General features: G+C 40.2%; 1 protein-coding gene across 4 annotated transcripts in view; it reads left to right on the plus strand.

Annotated features, from left to right (window-relative positions):
• Window positions 1-16,454, plus strand: part of LOC127469794 (tyrosine 3-monooxygenase-like) — a 46,502-nt gene that overhangs the window by 14,819 nt on the left and 15,229 nt on the right. For 2 of the 4 annotated variants that reach the window (XM_051784562.1, XM_051784561.1), the window contains exons 6-10: window positions 1,082-1,217; window positions 1,868-1,937; window positions 3,609-3,665; window positions 6,379-6,474; window positions 11,966-12,099. In XM_051784562.1, coding sequence (XP_051640522.1) covers window positions 1,082-1,217; window positions 1,868-1,937; window positions 3,609-3,665; window positions 6,379-6,474; window positions 11,966-12,099 — 493 coding nt within the window. The remainder of the gene's footprint in view (window positions 1-1,081; window positions 1,218-1,867; window positions 1,938-3,608; window positions 3,666-6,378; window positions 6,475-11,965; window positions 12,100-16,454) is intronic. The other 2 variants (XR_007904076.1, XM_051784563.1) reach the window with 1 other exon arrangement.

Consider the following 16,454-nt stretch of genomic DNA (forward strand, 5'->3'; position numbering starts at 1 on the left):
AATGCAGGGTGTCCTGGGGTAACACTGGTAGCACAAGCTGAAATTGAAGTGCAAGAGTATGGCATTGTTCTGTCCTGTTCTATGGACATATGCAAAGCAAAATGTGTATGATCGCATCAATGGGAGGCTGTGTAGTTCTAGACAAACATAATGGTAAAACAAACAAACAAACAAAAATCCAACAAAACAAATTAAAAAAAAACCTGGGAAAAATAAGTGAAAGCACTCTTGGAGACTCTGATATTAAATGGTTAAGGGCTAAATTCCAGGACCCTTATCTCTGACGATGACCCATTGCTCTTTCTCCTGCATGTTCCCATTCTAATGAAGTTCAGGCAGAAAGACAAAATTGATAGCAAGTTTTGACAGTGCCCCAATAGTTATGTGGAGCATGCACTGACAAAGGGAAATTAAATGGAATAGTATACTCCAATTCTACCTCTGGGTTATGTTGAACTATGCCAACTGAGGAATAGAAAAATTGCCCTAACTAGAGCAGACCCATGATCCACCTACTTCTATCTTCAACAGTGCAAAGTACCAGAAGTTTCAGTGCAGGGAAGAAGAAAGTTTTCAGGAGAGGGCTAAACAGTAACCTAGATTCAGGGAAGAGCCAGGTGCTCTCAGACAAGGGTAGGGGTGGGTTGTGTCACTTGTCTAACTCCTGTTTTTCTTTTACATGTGCTAGACGGGAAGTGAGAGAGATAATCCAAGAATTAATAGACAAGCCAGAACTGAAATTGCAGGTTCTGTTCTCTGCTTGATCATAAGGATCACGTGTGACCTCAGACACACCACTGCCGTGTGGGACATAGTACATAAATGTGTGTAAATGTGCTAAAAATGTGAACTGGGATAGGCAGTACTCCCATACCTCATATCATGGCTGTGTGTATGCATGTAGGATGGATGGCTAAGTGATTTGATGCTGCACTAACTGGTCCCATAGCAGTACAGGGGCAAACCAACAATGATAAGCTAGGGTTTACCTACTATGCTTGGTGAAGGGACATATTAGGTCCCTATTTCTGGGGCAGTTAACCCTAGAAATGCCTAAGTTTGGTCTCCCTTCCCTTTGCAGAGAGAACAGGTTTCCAGCTGAGACCAGCTGCAGGACTTCTGTCTGCTCGTGACTTCCTTGCCAGCCTGGCATTCCGTGTCTTCCCGTGCACGCAGTATATAAGGCATTTCTCTTCTCCTATGCATTCCCCAGAACCGTAAGTTTGATGCCCTGGAGTAATCCCATCCTTCTGAATGTGTTGGGGATGATTCTCTTGGGAATGGCCCTGGAGCTCTATCCAGTAGTCCACAGAATGAAACAATTTAGGAAACTGGTAGCTGGAGAGTTAGAAGGGGAAGTCATGCATGAGAGGGTGTGGTTCTCTGTCTCTCTTGCAAAGTTGTCTGGGGAAGGAAAAGACTGGAGAATATCTGGTTTAATCTTTTCATACTGCCTTCAGTTACCATCTGCTGGGGTTTGATTTCCTGCTGTGAAACTCTCCCAGTAAGTGCTGGCCAGACAACAGCAATAACATTTCATGAGAAATTACAAGTTCACACAGACACTTTTGTTGTATCCTGGGACAAAATAGGGGCCTTTCAAAGATGTTGTGACATAGAAGGTTGGTGTCCATGCCATCCCAAGTGAGACAATAGACAAGGTAGCAGGGGGCAGATGGCTTCCCATGGCAGAAGGGAATGTTCTGTCACACTCCTTGTAGAGCCAGGACAGGTATGGAGGCATCCACTGCGAAGCAGCTCTTGTACTAGCTCCCTTTGGGGTCTGTTGGCTAAAGTTCTTCATGGGAAGTTAATGAAAGGCAGAAAAAGAAGCCTTTAACAGACATGAAGGTCACTTATTTTTCAGAGACTGTTGCCATGAGTTGCTGGGTCATGTTCCCATGCTAGCTGACAAGGAGTTTGCCCACTTTTCACAGGTAAGAAGCTTGTTCTACTGGCTGTTTAAGCAACTGCTCTGGATAGCAGGCCAAATGTGCCTTAAATACATGCAGCTTACCATAAAATGCAATTTTAAGACTGGATTGTGCCTGAATCACTACCTCCAGGGGTGGTGGGCTAGCAGCACTCTGGGAGACATTTACTCCAAGGGAGTGGTAGCGCTGCTCCCTACAGACGTGGTGTAAAAGGAAGGGCAGGGAGTGCTTGTGGGACTTCTCTGTGTGGGAGGGCTATGTCAGTCCGGAGAAGGATGTCTCTGTGGTGCTGGTGGTGGAGCTTTACTGACAATGTTGCTCTCCTGGCTTCCTGTCCTGCACCACATGAACCTAAACAGCAACAGCCGCTGAGCCCCCAAGCTGGTTCTGTCTCTGGATATACATTTTTATCTCACATGAGACTTTAATTGTGTCCATCACCACGTCATTCGTCAGAGCTCTTTTTCCTTTTACAACTCACCAGATTCTCACAGCATTGCTCACACTGGAGAGCAGGCTTCAAAAAGCAAACCAAGCTTATTTGTACAATAAGGGAGTATTTAGTGTCAGACCCAAGTGAACTCAACAACCTTGCATAATTAAAGACTTCAGAACTATGAATGTTGCTCAAAACCATAACAGAGGGAAGAAGGTAACATTGTCCAGGCTTATCAATCAGTGGCTAATGTGGAAACTGGCAATAGGATCAGAGGGGTAACGTGATGAAGGTTCTTGTCAGAATATTTTGAAAAGAAAATCAGTTCAACTCATCTAATGTGGTTTCCAGTTGTATCAACTTGAATACATGGCAGTTACCCTTTTGCTCATAGATATTGGTTATTATCAGAATCAGAGGAGTACTGCTTTAAATATCCTAGACCTCTATAATTTATTCTGGAAGAAACCTCTTCAGTTTAGTTCAATACCAGAACTCAAGACACATTAGAAATAGAATTTTATAGCAATTTCACAGCTTTCAGTTTTCTCCTTTTCCCATCAATAACACAGACTATACAACATGGGATCACATTAAGTGAATTTTCACATTTCACTTTATTTTTCCCACAAAGTGTTTTCACAGTTGAAATTCACCCCATGAAAATTCTTTTTCATTCCATTCAACATGAGATGATGAATGGTAAAAGTGCCCTAATTTTGTTTGTTTGCTGCATGATATGGCTTCTGGGACAGCAAAAAAGAGACATCTACAGATTTCTATTGTGAGAAGAGCATTTAACAGGAAGCACAGATAAAAGTAAACAGAACCCTCCCTACACAGATCTGACCCACTCATAAAGGCTCTCAGAAGGAGTGAGAGACAGAAAGGTAATGGCAAAGATAAAACCCACCTTGCTGTCCTTCCTTCTCTTGCCTCCATTTAAATCTCTGTCTGGGATAGAGAGTCCAGAATTAAGCCAAGAGACGGTTAATTTTACACAGAGAACACTGAGGATTAAACACTCATCTAATGTGGCTCCCAGTGGTATGTAGCTGGGGGCCAGGGAGAGGTAGGCATCCTGGAAGCCATAGAAGGTCATTTTGGGTGACAAAAACAATGAATAGTTCATGCTATTCATGCTAGAAATTATGTGGTCCTCCCCCTTCCCCTCTTTCTCTCCCTTGGGCTGAATAATCACACTAGTGTAACACTGCCTGCTTGCTTACTTGCTTTAGGATATTGGACTGGCTTCTCTTGGATCATCTGAAGTGGAGATTGAGAAACTGGCCACAGTAAGTACAGATGGCAGTTTAATATTGGAGACAAACCCCAAACAATTCACTGCATATCCCTTACTATGCAGGGAAGGTTCTTCTTGTGTCTCAGGTTAACTACACAATGGGAGCATCCTAACCTCCTCCACAGGTTAGGAAGGTTCTGGAGCAGAGACTGGAGTCCCTCTGGGGGAACACAGAAGCATGTAATTCCACCTGAGAATACACTTACGCTTCTGGATTTTATAAGAATATATTTCTTAAGCTGAGTTTTTACAATTTCAGCCACAGGATGGTCCCAACTCACTTTCCAGATTTACCCAATAGACTAGATATCAAATGTGATACCTGAATTTTCTCCTACACAAGGTGCAGAGAACCATCAGAATTTGATTCACCTCATATTTATTAACCTCACAAAATAGGGGAGCACTTAACAGCAATTTGAGAGTAGGTACTGTCATTCTGTTCTGAGTCACTATACATCTGTCAAAACAACTCATGAAGTCCTTTACTGACATTTTAACTTGTTCTGAAAGTCCTCTGGAGGCCGGTGATTTTTTTCGAATAATGACATCCATTTACCAGTCTTGATGACTTTTTCAGAGGAGGAATGGAGCCTTGCTGTCACCTGGGTGAGATTCATTTAGAAAAGGTAGTGGATGGGAGGAAACTGTAACTCCTGAAATTCCTCTCCCAGCCCACAGCCCCACTCAGGAAGGAGGTTGTGGCTCACCTAAAACCCATCTGCACAAAACCATCCCTAGGTCAGGACTAGGTAAGACTAGCCTTATTTTTAGAGTTTGATGAGCAAAAGATACCAGTGCTGAATTTTTCATAACATCATACAGGTCCTGAGATGGTGATGTGAGGACACTATGACAGTGACAGTTCACATTTCCACTGCAATTTCCACTCTCTAGGTCTAGAAAGGCTAGAGTGAGATTAAGGTCTGTATCTTCACTGGGGTGAAAAGAATTATGAGTCCCAGAGAGCTATTTTGCATTGTTACCCAGGTCTTGGTGAGATTGGGTTAAGGCTGGTGGCTTATAAAGCATTTCCCTGCAAGCACCCCTCCCTGATCCTGGACTGGATAGGACTAGATTAGAGACAGGATTTAGATTAGAAGAATAATGGGTCTCATATCTGAAATTGCCATAGTATCTTCTAGGGTTTGAGGAGGTAGAAGAAGGGCATCTTTTTGAAAGGGCTACCTGCAGTTCAGAGTCTGTGAGAATACAACTTTGTGTCATTTAAGTATTCTGAACAGTAAATATATTCTGGACTAACATCTAAATCCTCAAATGTTTAAAATTTATATATCTGATCTAGGTTCACTGTTTGAGTTTCCTTTTCTAAAAAGTGGAGATAGAGAAGAATCTAGTGTATTCATTACCCTGACATAAAAATCTAATGTGAATTCTCTGATTATCTCTGGAAGTCCCTGTCATTCTCTGTTCATTATAAAGAGAATGTAGGCAACTAGGTTGGATGGTATGACAACATTTAAGATAAAAGTTCCTTTAAAGAATCTCAACTTTGCTTGTTGCTATGGTCTATACCATTTGTAACACAAACTTTGAAATGCCATTATTTCATTCAGCCCCATGATTTCACTGTGCAGGTGGATCCACGCACCAGAGATGAGAAACTGCCAGTGTTCATGTCATCCACAGAGTGCCGCTAGCACCTTTTCTTGTAGCCTGTTAAAACAGTGAGAGCTGAAAGAATCTCACTAACTGGAATTCAAATACAGGATATCTAAAGAAACAGTAAAAAAAAATTCCTCCTCCTCCCATGTCTCATTTGGCAGTCAAAAAAGCCTGCTGCGAAATGAGCAGGTACTCAAAAGACTTTTTGCTGTGAAATAATAAGAATCAACATTATTAACACAATAAAAATGCATAATTATTAGCTGAACTGTAGAAAAAAACAGCTCGGGATTCTGTGCAAAGAAAGATCCTAGCATGTTGTTTCTTTAATGATAAATTTTCAGGCTAAAAGCAAGTCATCAAAATTAAAAGGTATATGAAAAAGGGTAGGAGAAAGAAAGAGTATGTAAGATGAAGAATAGACAGAATAATGTGGAGTTTCACATTATTTTACAAATTCTCTGCAGTTCTTTAAACAGGGTCCTGAGAATGCAGTACTTATGGCTAATCCGAAGCCAAGGTCTATCCCTGTGTATGAGGCAGCAAAATGCTGTGTGTCTCTGAAGGAACCTTCAAGAGTTGTGATTCAAAACTATATTCTTGAAATGCCTCATTTACCAAGTGTCCAGAACTATCTGTTTCCTTAAATTTTGTAATAAGGGAAGGACCAAAATTTGGTAGAGTCAAGAGTTGCTTTTATCCCACTACTGTCCAACAGGTAAAGAAGTATGGTCCTAAGCATGCTTTATCACAAGAAAGGCCCAGAGAAATGTATCTTGATTTTCTACTGGAGCATGCCAAAGATATAATTGGTGTAATCTTGAAGGGTACTTTGCCACTAATGGATAAACCATCCTTTTTTTTTTTTTGGAAGTGCAACAAGTTCTGAAAACATATATGTAACATTTAGTGTGTTTTATATGTTAAGAGAAAAATAATTTTCTTAAAATATACAACTATAAAATTCAAAGATACAAATATACTAAAGAATAAGGATACAAGACAATTAAAGGAAAAGTGAGAAGCTCTAAAATCCCTCCTTTTTCAAACTGTTTTTCACAAGCTGTTCTTATTCCCAGCTCTATTGGTTCACTGTGGAGTTTGGTCTCTGCAAGCAAAATGGATTGATCAAAGCTTACGGGGCAGGACTGCTTTCATCTTATGGGGAGCTTATGGTATGTGTCAAAAGCAAAGTGTTGAAAGATTTATATAATCCGGTTTTCTGAACTCTCTGGTAAAAGCAAATTATGTTCTTCTGCATAAACTGGTACAATTTATAATTCAGATTTTTCTTTTGCAAAGAAATTAATTCTCCCTTCCCAGAAGTTACTGAGTAGAGGAAAAACTACTGTGGTAATGTACCTGTCTTCCATCTAGAAATGAAATGCAATGAAAGCAACCATCCTATAAAATATTAGATCTGTAGTAATGCAGTTGACTTTAACATAAAACTCATGTACCTTTCTGAATTACTCACTAGAGGGCAATATTATGCCTACTATGAACTCAGCTGTTTCATCCATGCCATTGATATTCACACAGATATGAACCAGAAAGGCACTTACTGACTGGACCAAATAAAGTGCAAAGAAACTGTAAATAGCATGGACACTTACAAAAAGAAAATGCTTTAATATTTTACATTCCTAAATAAATTTCAAAACTAATTTTAGCTCTAGTTTTACATAGATGAAAATCTGTGTACACAGGTTTGATAATGCCCTGCTTGGACAGATTAGCTGTGGAAAGAGGAACCATACACCTTTACAGAAATTTTATGGATTTCCCTTCCTTTGGACAAACAGCTGATAGGAGAGATATTAACTTCTTAGTTTTGCAGAGCAATGAAGCAGGTAATGATTTTTTAATTGCAAAAGCTCTAAACTGGTATCAGTAGGTCTCAACTGCTTCAGGTTGTGCAGGTACTGGATGATTTTTTTAAATTTTGTCGGAGCCAAAGGAAAATAAATAAGACTCTTTTGAAGCACTTTTATAAACCAGAAACTTTTCTTTCTTTTTTTTTTCCTGGGAGATATATCTTAAGCTTAACACATAAACCAGCAGCCTAACAGGGCTACATTCACATGTAACAGTTGCTGAATTAGCATAGCTTGGACTCCCATAACTGGAGATCTTTGGATTGTTATGACAATAAACATATTGCAAAACTGTCCTCATGGTGTACAGTCAGCCCACTTCCCGTGTCAATTCAAGACATTTAAAGTAGGAGACCCAACAGAGGGGCAACTGAAATTAACACAGAGAAAGGGGAACCCTCCCAGACATCAGCCCTCATTTTACCACTTGCTGAGTTTAGCACTGGTTTTCTCCCAACACTTGCAATTTGGAGATTTTTGTGAGTGAAATCTGTAGAGAGCTTTCTCTCTTGAAAAGCTGAGAGATCTGCATGCTCGTTAGCCCTCTAGAGAAATAAACATGACTTCCTTTCTACACAGCAGCCTACTCTTGGCCTGATTGCTCATGAATTTCAGTGTGCTAGCACTACTGCAGCAGGCATCTGTGGAACAATGAAGTGTATTGCTTTGAAACAGCAGATCAGTAAGCTCCCCTACCAATTAGGCTCCAGTGCAATGCATTTTGTTTACATGTCTATCTGTTCTAGGATAAGGCTGAGGCTACTGTTTATTTGAAAATCCTTCAATACTTGCTATTTTCACTGCCAACAAACAGGAAAAATAAACTTGCATTTATTTACCTGGTAGAACCATAAAGATCCAGTGTCAAAGCATAATTCAATGCAACATTTATTATAATCTGCTTATCTTAATATTTTATAGTTTTAAGTCAAATTTATTTACATGTTAAACAGGGTACTAAAGGGTGCAGGTAATCATATTGCTGATACTTATGTAGCTTTCATAGCAATATGCACCCCAGAATCTATCTGTATGATGTTGCCTCTTTTTTTTTGTGTAATTTTGACACAGATGAAGGTAAAAAAGTCTCATCATAAAATGCTCGCTTTTGGAGAGTCTGGATTTCAGTGCACCAGATTTGTGCTCTCTCCCCTCTTTTTCTGTCCTTTTCTTCCCCAGACACCAACAAGCTCTTCTGCTTTTGATTAAAGCAGTAGGCAAGAACTGCTTGTGCACAAAACTGTGCTATATAACACAAAACTACAACTGCATCTCGAACTCCCTACCTCCGAGGCTGACAATGGAAGTCATAACCATCCTTGAGTTGATAAATGGCAGTTTCTTTTCATTACTTGTACCATCAGTAGTTGTTGGGTAAAGCTACTGGATAAACTTTTGATAAAGCTGGGTCCACCTGGGTCTTCATCCGTCATATTACTGAAAATACATGCAGATGTGATGGCATTGATATTCAATAGGTAGTGAAGAAGAATTATCCACCTTCCAACAATGTGTTCATCTTGTACATAACACCTAATTCTGAGGATGGCAAGTAGTTAACCAGTAATGCTGTTATGCACCCTCTACAATCCCTGTGTGAACTCTGCAAGTTCATCACTGTGTAGCTTCTGGGACAATGTCTTAGTGGTTCTGTGCACTTCACCTTGAGCATCTGAAACTTTTTATGTACAAGTTAATTATATTCATGGCTTTAGGTGCTGAAGTTTCCTTCTGTGGCTGACTGATTCATCTTTTTATTTAGAATGAAACTGAAATATAAAAATATTTCCATTTAATCTCTGTATTCTGCATAAGCATCTGATTCTAACTTCAGTATGGACGGTGGCAGTGCAAGTAAAGAGGTGAGGTCCAATGCCTTAGCACCTGCTAGCAACCTGCAAATGTATACCAACTGTTTCTTTTATGGCTGAAGAGAGGAACTATGTGTAGTGCAGTATCTATTCATAGGAGATTTTTTGTTTTCTAGAAATAAAGCAGAGGCTAGACAGATCTGTTTGAGAAGATGAAGACTGGACGATAGTGAGGCTCATGATAGACTTCGGTTTCTTGCAAAACACAGTTTGCAGTTTTAGGCTGGCGCTTGGGAAAGCTCTAGATAAGTTTTGTTGCTGCTTGGGAGAAAGCCATTTTCCATGCTAAAAATTATCTACCACTCTTCTCAGTATGGGTCCAGAGGTGGGCTTCTGCATGGAGTTCCCAGACTTGATTCCCTATCATTCAGCTGATCGACATATTTGGCACAGGCAGTGAAGTTTTCGGCACTTTGCTGGCAGTGAATATAACAAGTACTGTAGGATTATCACTGTGGGTCATGTGCTGGAGGAGACACACTGCAGCAGTCTGTGCAAAGGAGGGTTTTCCTCATCACTGAAGGCCTCTAGACCAGGAATAGCAGGATGATTTGGTCATTGAGGAGGCAATAAGGGCAGGAGTTACTAAGGTTAAATGGTTAGCTACAAGAAGAGAACACCTAAGCAGCTGGGGAGGGTGAGCACCAGTACATTCAGCTAATGTGGTATGAGAACTTAGCATCACCAAGAAGCCTGGGAACATCCCTGAACTGCAGCCTGGACTGACTCTCTGTGGGTATGTGACTGCAACCCAGGGAACCACATCCTGACTGTGAAATCTTCGAAACATTTCCCTTTGCTCCACAGCACAGACTCTCAGCAGTTTAAACTCAGCTTCAGGTAGATATTTGCTTTGGATGAACTGATCCTGCCCGAACTCAGGGCAAAACCTGGGGGAAAGGCAGAGGATGAGAGGTAGAGCTAGAAAATATCTGCATGAGTCTTGCACTTGAATCCCTGTTATCTAACAAATGATTTGGTAACAGCAGCTATATATCAGAGGGATAACCATACCCGAGTCTAAACTGAACAGTTGTAATGGGTCTGACTGCTGGCCAAACTTGCCTCCTCTGAACTGTAAGAATTCCTCCCCGACAGCTCTCAGTATTGCACTGTTTATTTCACTATATTCTGTCAGCTGTTCTACATTATCCAAAATGCTTCTTCTGTTAACACTCAGCTGGACTCTGTCCTACATACTGTAAAATCTTATGGCTCATACCGCACTTCTGGCAACACTCAGTGCTACATATGCTTTTCTTGCAGCACAACTAGTACTTAACTTTTAGAGGCCTTTAAGGCCATCCAGTTTCAAGCTGAACTTCCACTGAAATCAATGGGATTTCAGTTCTGCTTCAAAACTGACAGCATAGCGGGACCCCTGTCAGGTTTTGAGTTTCTGAAATCTTTTCCAGTTAGTCCCCAGAGCTTCTAAGATTCTAAGAGCAGCCTCATGTTTGTGTATACACCAACCATCTTAGATTGTATGAGTGCTCTCCAAAGTTTATTCTTCAATTACACACTGAAATGAAGAGCAAGAAAAACACCATCTTTTAGAATTTTATATTATTGTTCTATATTTTTTTTTCTTTAAAGCCATGTATGTGTTTCTGCACCAGTTCTGCAGCACATTGGTCTCCTGGTTAAGGCAGGCCTCCAGTGATGGATAGTTCAGGCCTGGTTCAGTGAAATATCAAAAAATGGGCTTAAGGATACTGTCTGAATTTTTCCAGTTAGCAGACTGAACTGAAAGTCTTCTGCTGTGTCACCCACTCTTACCAGTTATTTACAAGTACCATAAGAGTTGGTATTTGGATTATAAAATAGCGAAAGGAGCCTTCTGAAGGTTGAGGAAGGAGAGAGAAAGGCAAAGAGGTAGATAATAAAGAAGGGGTGGGTACTAAAAGACTGTTCCTAAGTGGATGAGACAGTCTGAAGGTGGATAAAATGGTTTTAACATTGACTGAGATGGGTTGCCTTTTTCCTTTTTGTTTGCACCCAGGACACTTCACCACAGTGTCTGTGGGACACCAACCTGGCCAACTAGAGGCACAACCAGCTTTCAGGCACATCTATGATGCAGTTTAAATGTCACTAGAGCTGAGCTAGCTTTAAAGGACCTCATTTGGGCTTCAGGGGCAGAAAAACTGTCTAGGAACTCACTTTATACCTGACCTGTGTTGCCTTCCTAGGACTGTGTGATGATATTAAGCTGGTGTCTGATTTAAACATATCTCCAGTGTATGTAAACAAATGATAGAGATGTGCCTATGGACCACAGTGTGGACAGAAGTGGCTTCTGTAATCCTCCTGTTTGCCTGAGGGACAATGTAAAAGAACTTGAGAACATATAAAAGAACCTCTGTGGGTCCAAAGACACAAACACGCACACACAGAGGATACTGCTTATTTATATTTTGGGCTTCAAGGAAGATTTTAGGCTGCTATACTGACCTAGGAGCTGTGCATAAAACACAGAAGCATTCTATCTGTTCTTCAGTACAGGAAATGTGAGATTTGTGACATGGGCAAGGGGGCTTTGAAGTACTGCTGCACAGGACTGGGAATCTTCTATGATACTAGTTGAAGAAAAGTAGCATGATATTATTTTCTGCCAGATACTTATATTTTGGGAAGTGCCATAGACTTTCCCTTCCATGTCTGGGAACATGGCTCTGGTATCCAGTAGTCCATCAATATAATATAGGAAATATATATTTATTTTTTTTAATTTATTTTTTAAATATTTATTATTTGGTTTATTAACTGCTAATTATGAAAATCAGCTTTGACCTGTGAAAGAACAGGACTTGATATTACTCCTAACTATTCCACAAAGAGAATTTCACAGTCCAGCAGGGACTAATTCTTTCTCTGTTCATTCACCTGCTCTAACCTGTGTTGTTCCTGCTACAAAGTATGCTTTGTCAAACAAGCCAGAGTACAAGCCTTTTGATCCAGAAGTGACTGCAGTTCACCCCTATCAGGATCAAGCCTTCCAACCTGTCTATTTCATAGCAGAAAATTTTGAAGATGCCAAGGTCAAGCTTCAGTAAGTAAAGTGATTGTGGGTATTTTCATTGAGGGGGTCACACTGGCTTGAGTCTTAATTTCAAATACATGTACCACTATTGCAATAACCATGCCAGGCTAACTCATTGCATCTGCTTAATGGTTTTTTTACAACAAAATTAAACATGAGCTTGTTTATCTCAGAAAAGCTTCATAAAAATTCAGAATTATATCTACCCTGTCCCATGCTTAATCTTAACAATGCTTCATTTTAGCAACTTCTTAAGTAAAGTCTGTAACTAATAGTGAGAATGCAGTCTCACCCTATGTGCTAGTCCATACAAAGAGGAGGCCATGAAGAACTGATTTACCCAAGGTTACACAGAAATTTTATAGCAGTCTCAGGAATTAACATGGATCAGCAGGGGGCTTAAAAACAAGATTGCTTTTCTCCTCCGATTATATCTGCACAAGAATGCAGAATCAGCATTCACAGGCAATATAATTTCTACACAGTAGCTGACTGCAATCCAAATGACAATATTTCAAATTAGCTCGAGGTGTTTCTAAACATATTTCTTTAACTGTATTATGTTATGCAGTAAGGATTTTTTTTCTTTTTCTTTTTTTTTCTTTTTCTTTTTTTTTTTTTTTAAGTAAGCAGAGTTTAAATTCTGGCCTTCGTCTCCAACAGTTAGAACAACATGACCAATTCTGGCTGGAGGCTGATTGTAGAGCTATTGGGGAGCATGTAGGAGCTGAAATGAGGAATTTATTAGAAGAAAAGAACCTGAGCCAGACTTCTTCCCTACTGTCCCCACCTCTCCCCCAGAAGCACTGTCTGCTGGGGCTATAGCAATGGCTAATTAGGCTCCTCATCTTAAATCTGAATGTTCATGTTAAATTTTTAATATGTGTAAAAACGTAGGTGAGAACTTACTGGCAGAAGAGAGAGGACTTGCAGAGCATTTGACTCAGGCAAACCTGGAAAGAACATACGAGGACAAGGAATACACCATTCTCAGACTTGAAGCTTTTTAATACGTTTTTTCAAGACAGTTGCACAGCCAAAGCTGCTCAAAATAACCAAAGGCACAAGAATCTGTCAGCACACAAAACATATGGCAACATCAGTACAGGGGGTTCCTACCAGCGTGTACTTAATGGAAATATTGTCAAAAATAGCAAGCAATCATGTTTTTTTCTTTTAATAGAGACAGAAAAATAGAGGATGCCTAGTATCAACAGGTTTTTAGAATTTTACGCAGAAAGAGCTACTCCAGGTTATTTCTTGGAAGTGAAGGCGGCAGACATGCTGTGCTCCTGCATTCCTCAGCTTGTGGTTGTAATAACTCTGAATTGTGTTAGTGTAGAACTGTGAGAGCACAGACGGGTCTAAGCCAGCCACGCTGAAAAAAGGCACTGCAGATCTTCAGGGCTGCAAGTTGTTCTGCCATGGGGAGAATGCATTGCACCAGACAGCATTAAAGAATATCAGTGAGGATGTGTCAGAGCAGCCTCTGCTCCCCGATAAGTCCATGACCACATAGTGAGAAATTAGGTCCTGCAGGTTTTACACTTAAGGAAGTACCTTTTGAACTAGAGGCTCTGTCTTCTTCCCCCACAGAAGCTACACAATGAAGATCAAGAAGCCTTTTGCTCTGTACTATGACCCCTTCACCAACAGCGTTGAAATTATGAACACACCACAGAAAGTCAAGAAGGAACTCTGTCAGATGAAAGAGGAACTAAAAAACCTCTGCTTGGCCCTTGAAAACATCTCTTAAAACTACAGCAGTTCATCTCACCTGTCACTGAGATACTTGAAGGTGGTTTCAGCACTTGAAGAGTTAGTGATGAAGCTGTAGTTGTATGCAAAAATCTTTAATGTGCAAACCAGCTCAGTTTATCTAATCTTTTCCCTGTAATTTATACTGCTGACTTAAACACATTAGTAAGTTCCTATTTAGTATGTTTCAACGACATGAAAGACCAAATTATTCCAATTTTTGGTAGGTGATATGAGCTACATCTGTTTGCAGTGTATTTATTTGTTATTGGACTTTATTGGTTTTTTTTTATTCCCCTGTCACCTTTTCAAGTTATCTATCACAAAATAGCATAGTAACTTTCATCCACACAGTCTTTTATTTGCTGCCTTCATGACATGATCACAACCTCTTAGGCTGGCTAGCTGCCTACAGTTAGCAGTCCTTGCAGCTAGCTCATTGCTGCTAGCAATTATTATCATCTACTGTGCTCACAAACTATGAATGGTTCCCTTACAATGTGCAAATACAAGACTTTGTAAGAGGAACACTTTACTTCTGCTCACTATTTATTTTTTAAAATACTCATTCAGTAGCCTTCAAATATGACAAAAAGATTTCCTGTCGCATTTCAGATCACAGAGTATTTGTACTTTGGCTAAAAGAAAAAGCAGAAAATAAAAGACCCAAGATGCTCTGGCTCTGTCACATACAAGGGTGCTTAATTTGAATTCTGAGGAGAAGATTTTTGTGTAAGGAAAGATTTGCAAAGAGGCCTTTAAGAGATAGGCTTCTGCTGGTTTTTCATGGGATTCAGATTCTCCAGGATACCTTTAAAAATCTTTGCTTCTTATTGATGTCATGATGACTGTAGTAATAACCAAAAGGTCAAATATATGGAACATCTAGTGGAAAACCTAAGATCAACCACTAGCAGCTGTATAGCCTTGCTATGGAACAAATATCTGATATGTGCTCCAATTCATCTTTTTGCCTCTCCAGCCCCTCTCTGAGATGTTCCTGAAATTTATCTACAATCTGCAGGTCATGTTTCCTAGAATCAATCTAATAAGTGCCTATTCCAGAGTTTCATGTTCTTCATGTCCCCTTCCTTCCTCTACTATTCACAAATAGAAAGTTTAGGAAAAGAAGACGATGCTCAAGACAGGAAGGATTCCATCTCCTCTTAGCAGCAGTACAAAGAGATGGGGTTGATGTAGGCTACAGGTATGGCATAAGCAGGCAAAATGTGGATCTCATGGCTCAAGCTGGGTGATAGTGATCCACAAATGTGATTCATCCTGTGCAGCTTAGAAGCCCTACTCATTTATTCAAAAGTGTGTTTAGCATGTGGCAGACAGCTACCCTGTGCACTGCTACCCACCAGCTGCCAGTGTACAGGGTCTGAACTCTGAGGTAAATGTGAGGTGGTTTGGCTCTTGACGGAAAAGGAGTTATCATCCCTTCCTGAACTGGTCACTGTGGGATAGGAGCATGTACACAGACAGTCACGACAGAGCAATCCACATGCTGTTACTTCATGCAGAGCTTATCTCACTGTAATTTGTCCACGTGCCAGACCCTAAAGAAACTGTCTTATTGAAAGTTAACGGAATGCTGTCTCTTAAACCTTCATGTCTACAAGCACTTCAGCAAATTTTCCCATGGGTAGTAATACTCAAGATCTGGGGAGCTGTTGCAAATGCTTGATTTTATTAAAGTGTGGTGATGCCTGAAAAATTTGGAAGTATCTTGACAAAAATGGTTATGAGACCCCCTTTCTCTCAACAGCAGGAGCATCCCAAGCTTTTTTTTTTTTTTTTTTTTCAAGTCCAGGATTCTTCTATTCTATTCCAGAAGAACACTTACATATCATAAACCCTGTTTTGCTAGAAATTCAGCCAAGGACAAAGCTGAAGTGAGTTCCTTCCCTTCCAGTATATTTCTACTGCGATGGAGGATGATCTCTCAGCATGCTTTTATGGATTTAATTCTACTTATCCTGCTCATAAACACACACACACAAATACCCTTTCTCCTCAGAGCAATTTGTTTCCTTACATATTGTAATAATTTATCTGTCTGCTTCCTGCCAATTGGTGCATAGGCAAAAATGTTTGATAGCTCACAACAGATTGTTTTCAGAAGTATTATTTTCATCAATCAGTCCTTTTACAGTGAAAATTGAATCATGTGCTCCAGTTCTGTGTATTTTCTTTTTCTTTCTTTTTAAGTGGAAGATAATGCCAGAGCGGAAGAGCTATCAAAATATTTTCTATAGACGGATTCTGTAGGCCATAGGGTCTTTTTCATGTATTCCCTCTGAAATGGTTGAATGTGGAATTTAGACTTGAGTTTGGCTATTACTCAGAACAGACCTATATTTGGAAGAAATGAGAGACCTGATGGATTTGTTTTGCCCAAGGCCTCACACTTTCCTTGGAGGGACTCCAGGCCCGCCCACACACCCTTGTCTTTTCCAGTTCCTGTAGCAAGGAGAGAAAAAGAAGCCATTTGGAGCCAGATTCTCCCACCCTTACACACGCTGAGTAGTACCCAATCTCTCAAGCAATCCCAGTGACAGTCCTGAGCCTGTCTAAGGTGCTGTACACAGACCACAAGAGCG

Source organism: Manacus candei, unplaced genomic scaffold (assembly GCF_025592945.1).
Source record: "Manacus candei isolate 608988 ecotype Guabito, Panama unplaced genomic scaffold, ASM2559294v1 h1tg000018l, whole genome shotgun sequence".
Lineage (NCBI taxonomy): Eukaryota > Metazoa > Chordata > Aves > Passeriformes > Pipridae > Manacus > Manacus candei.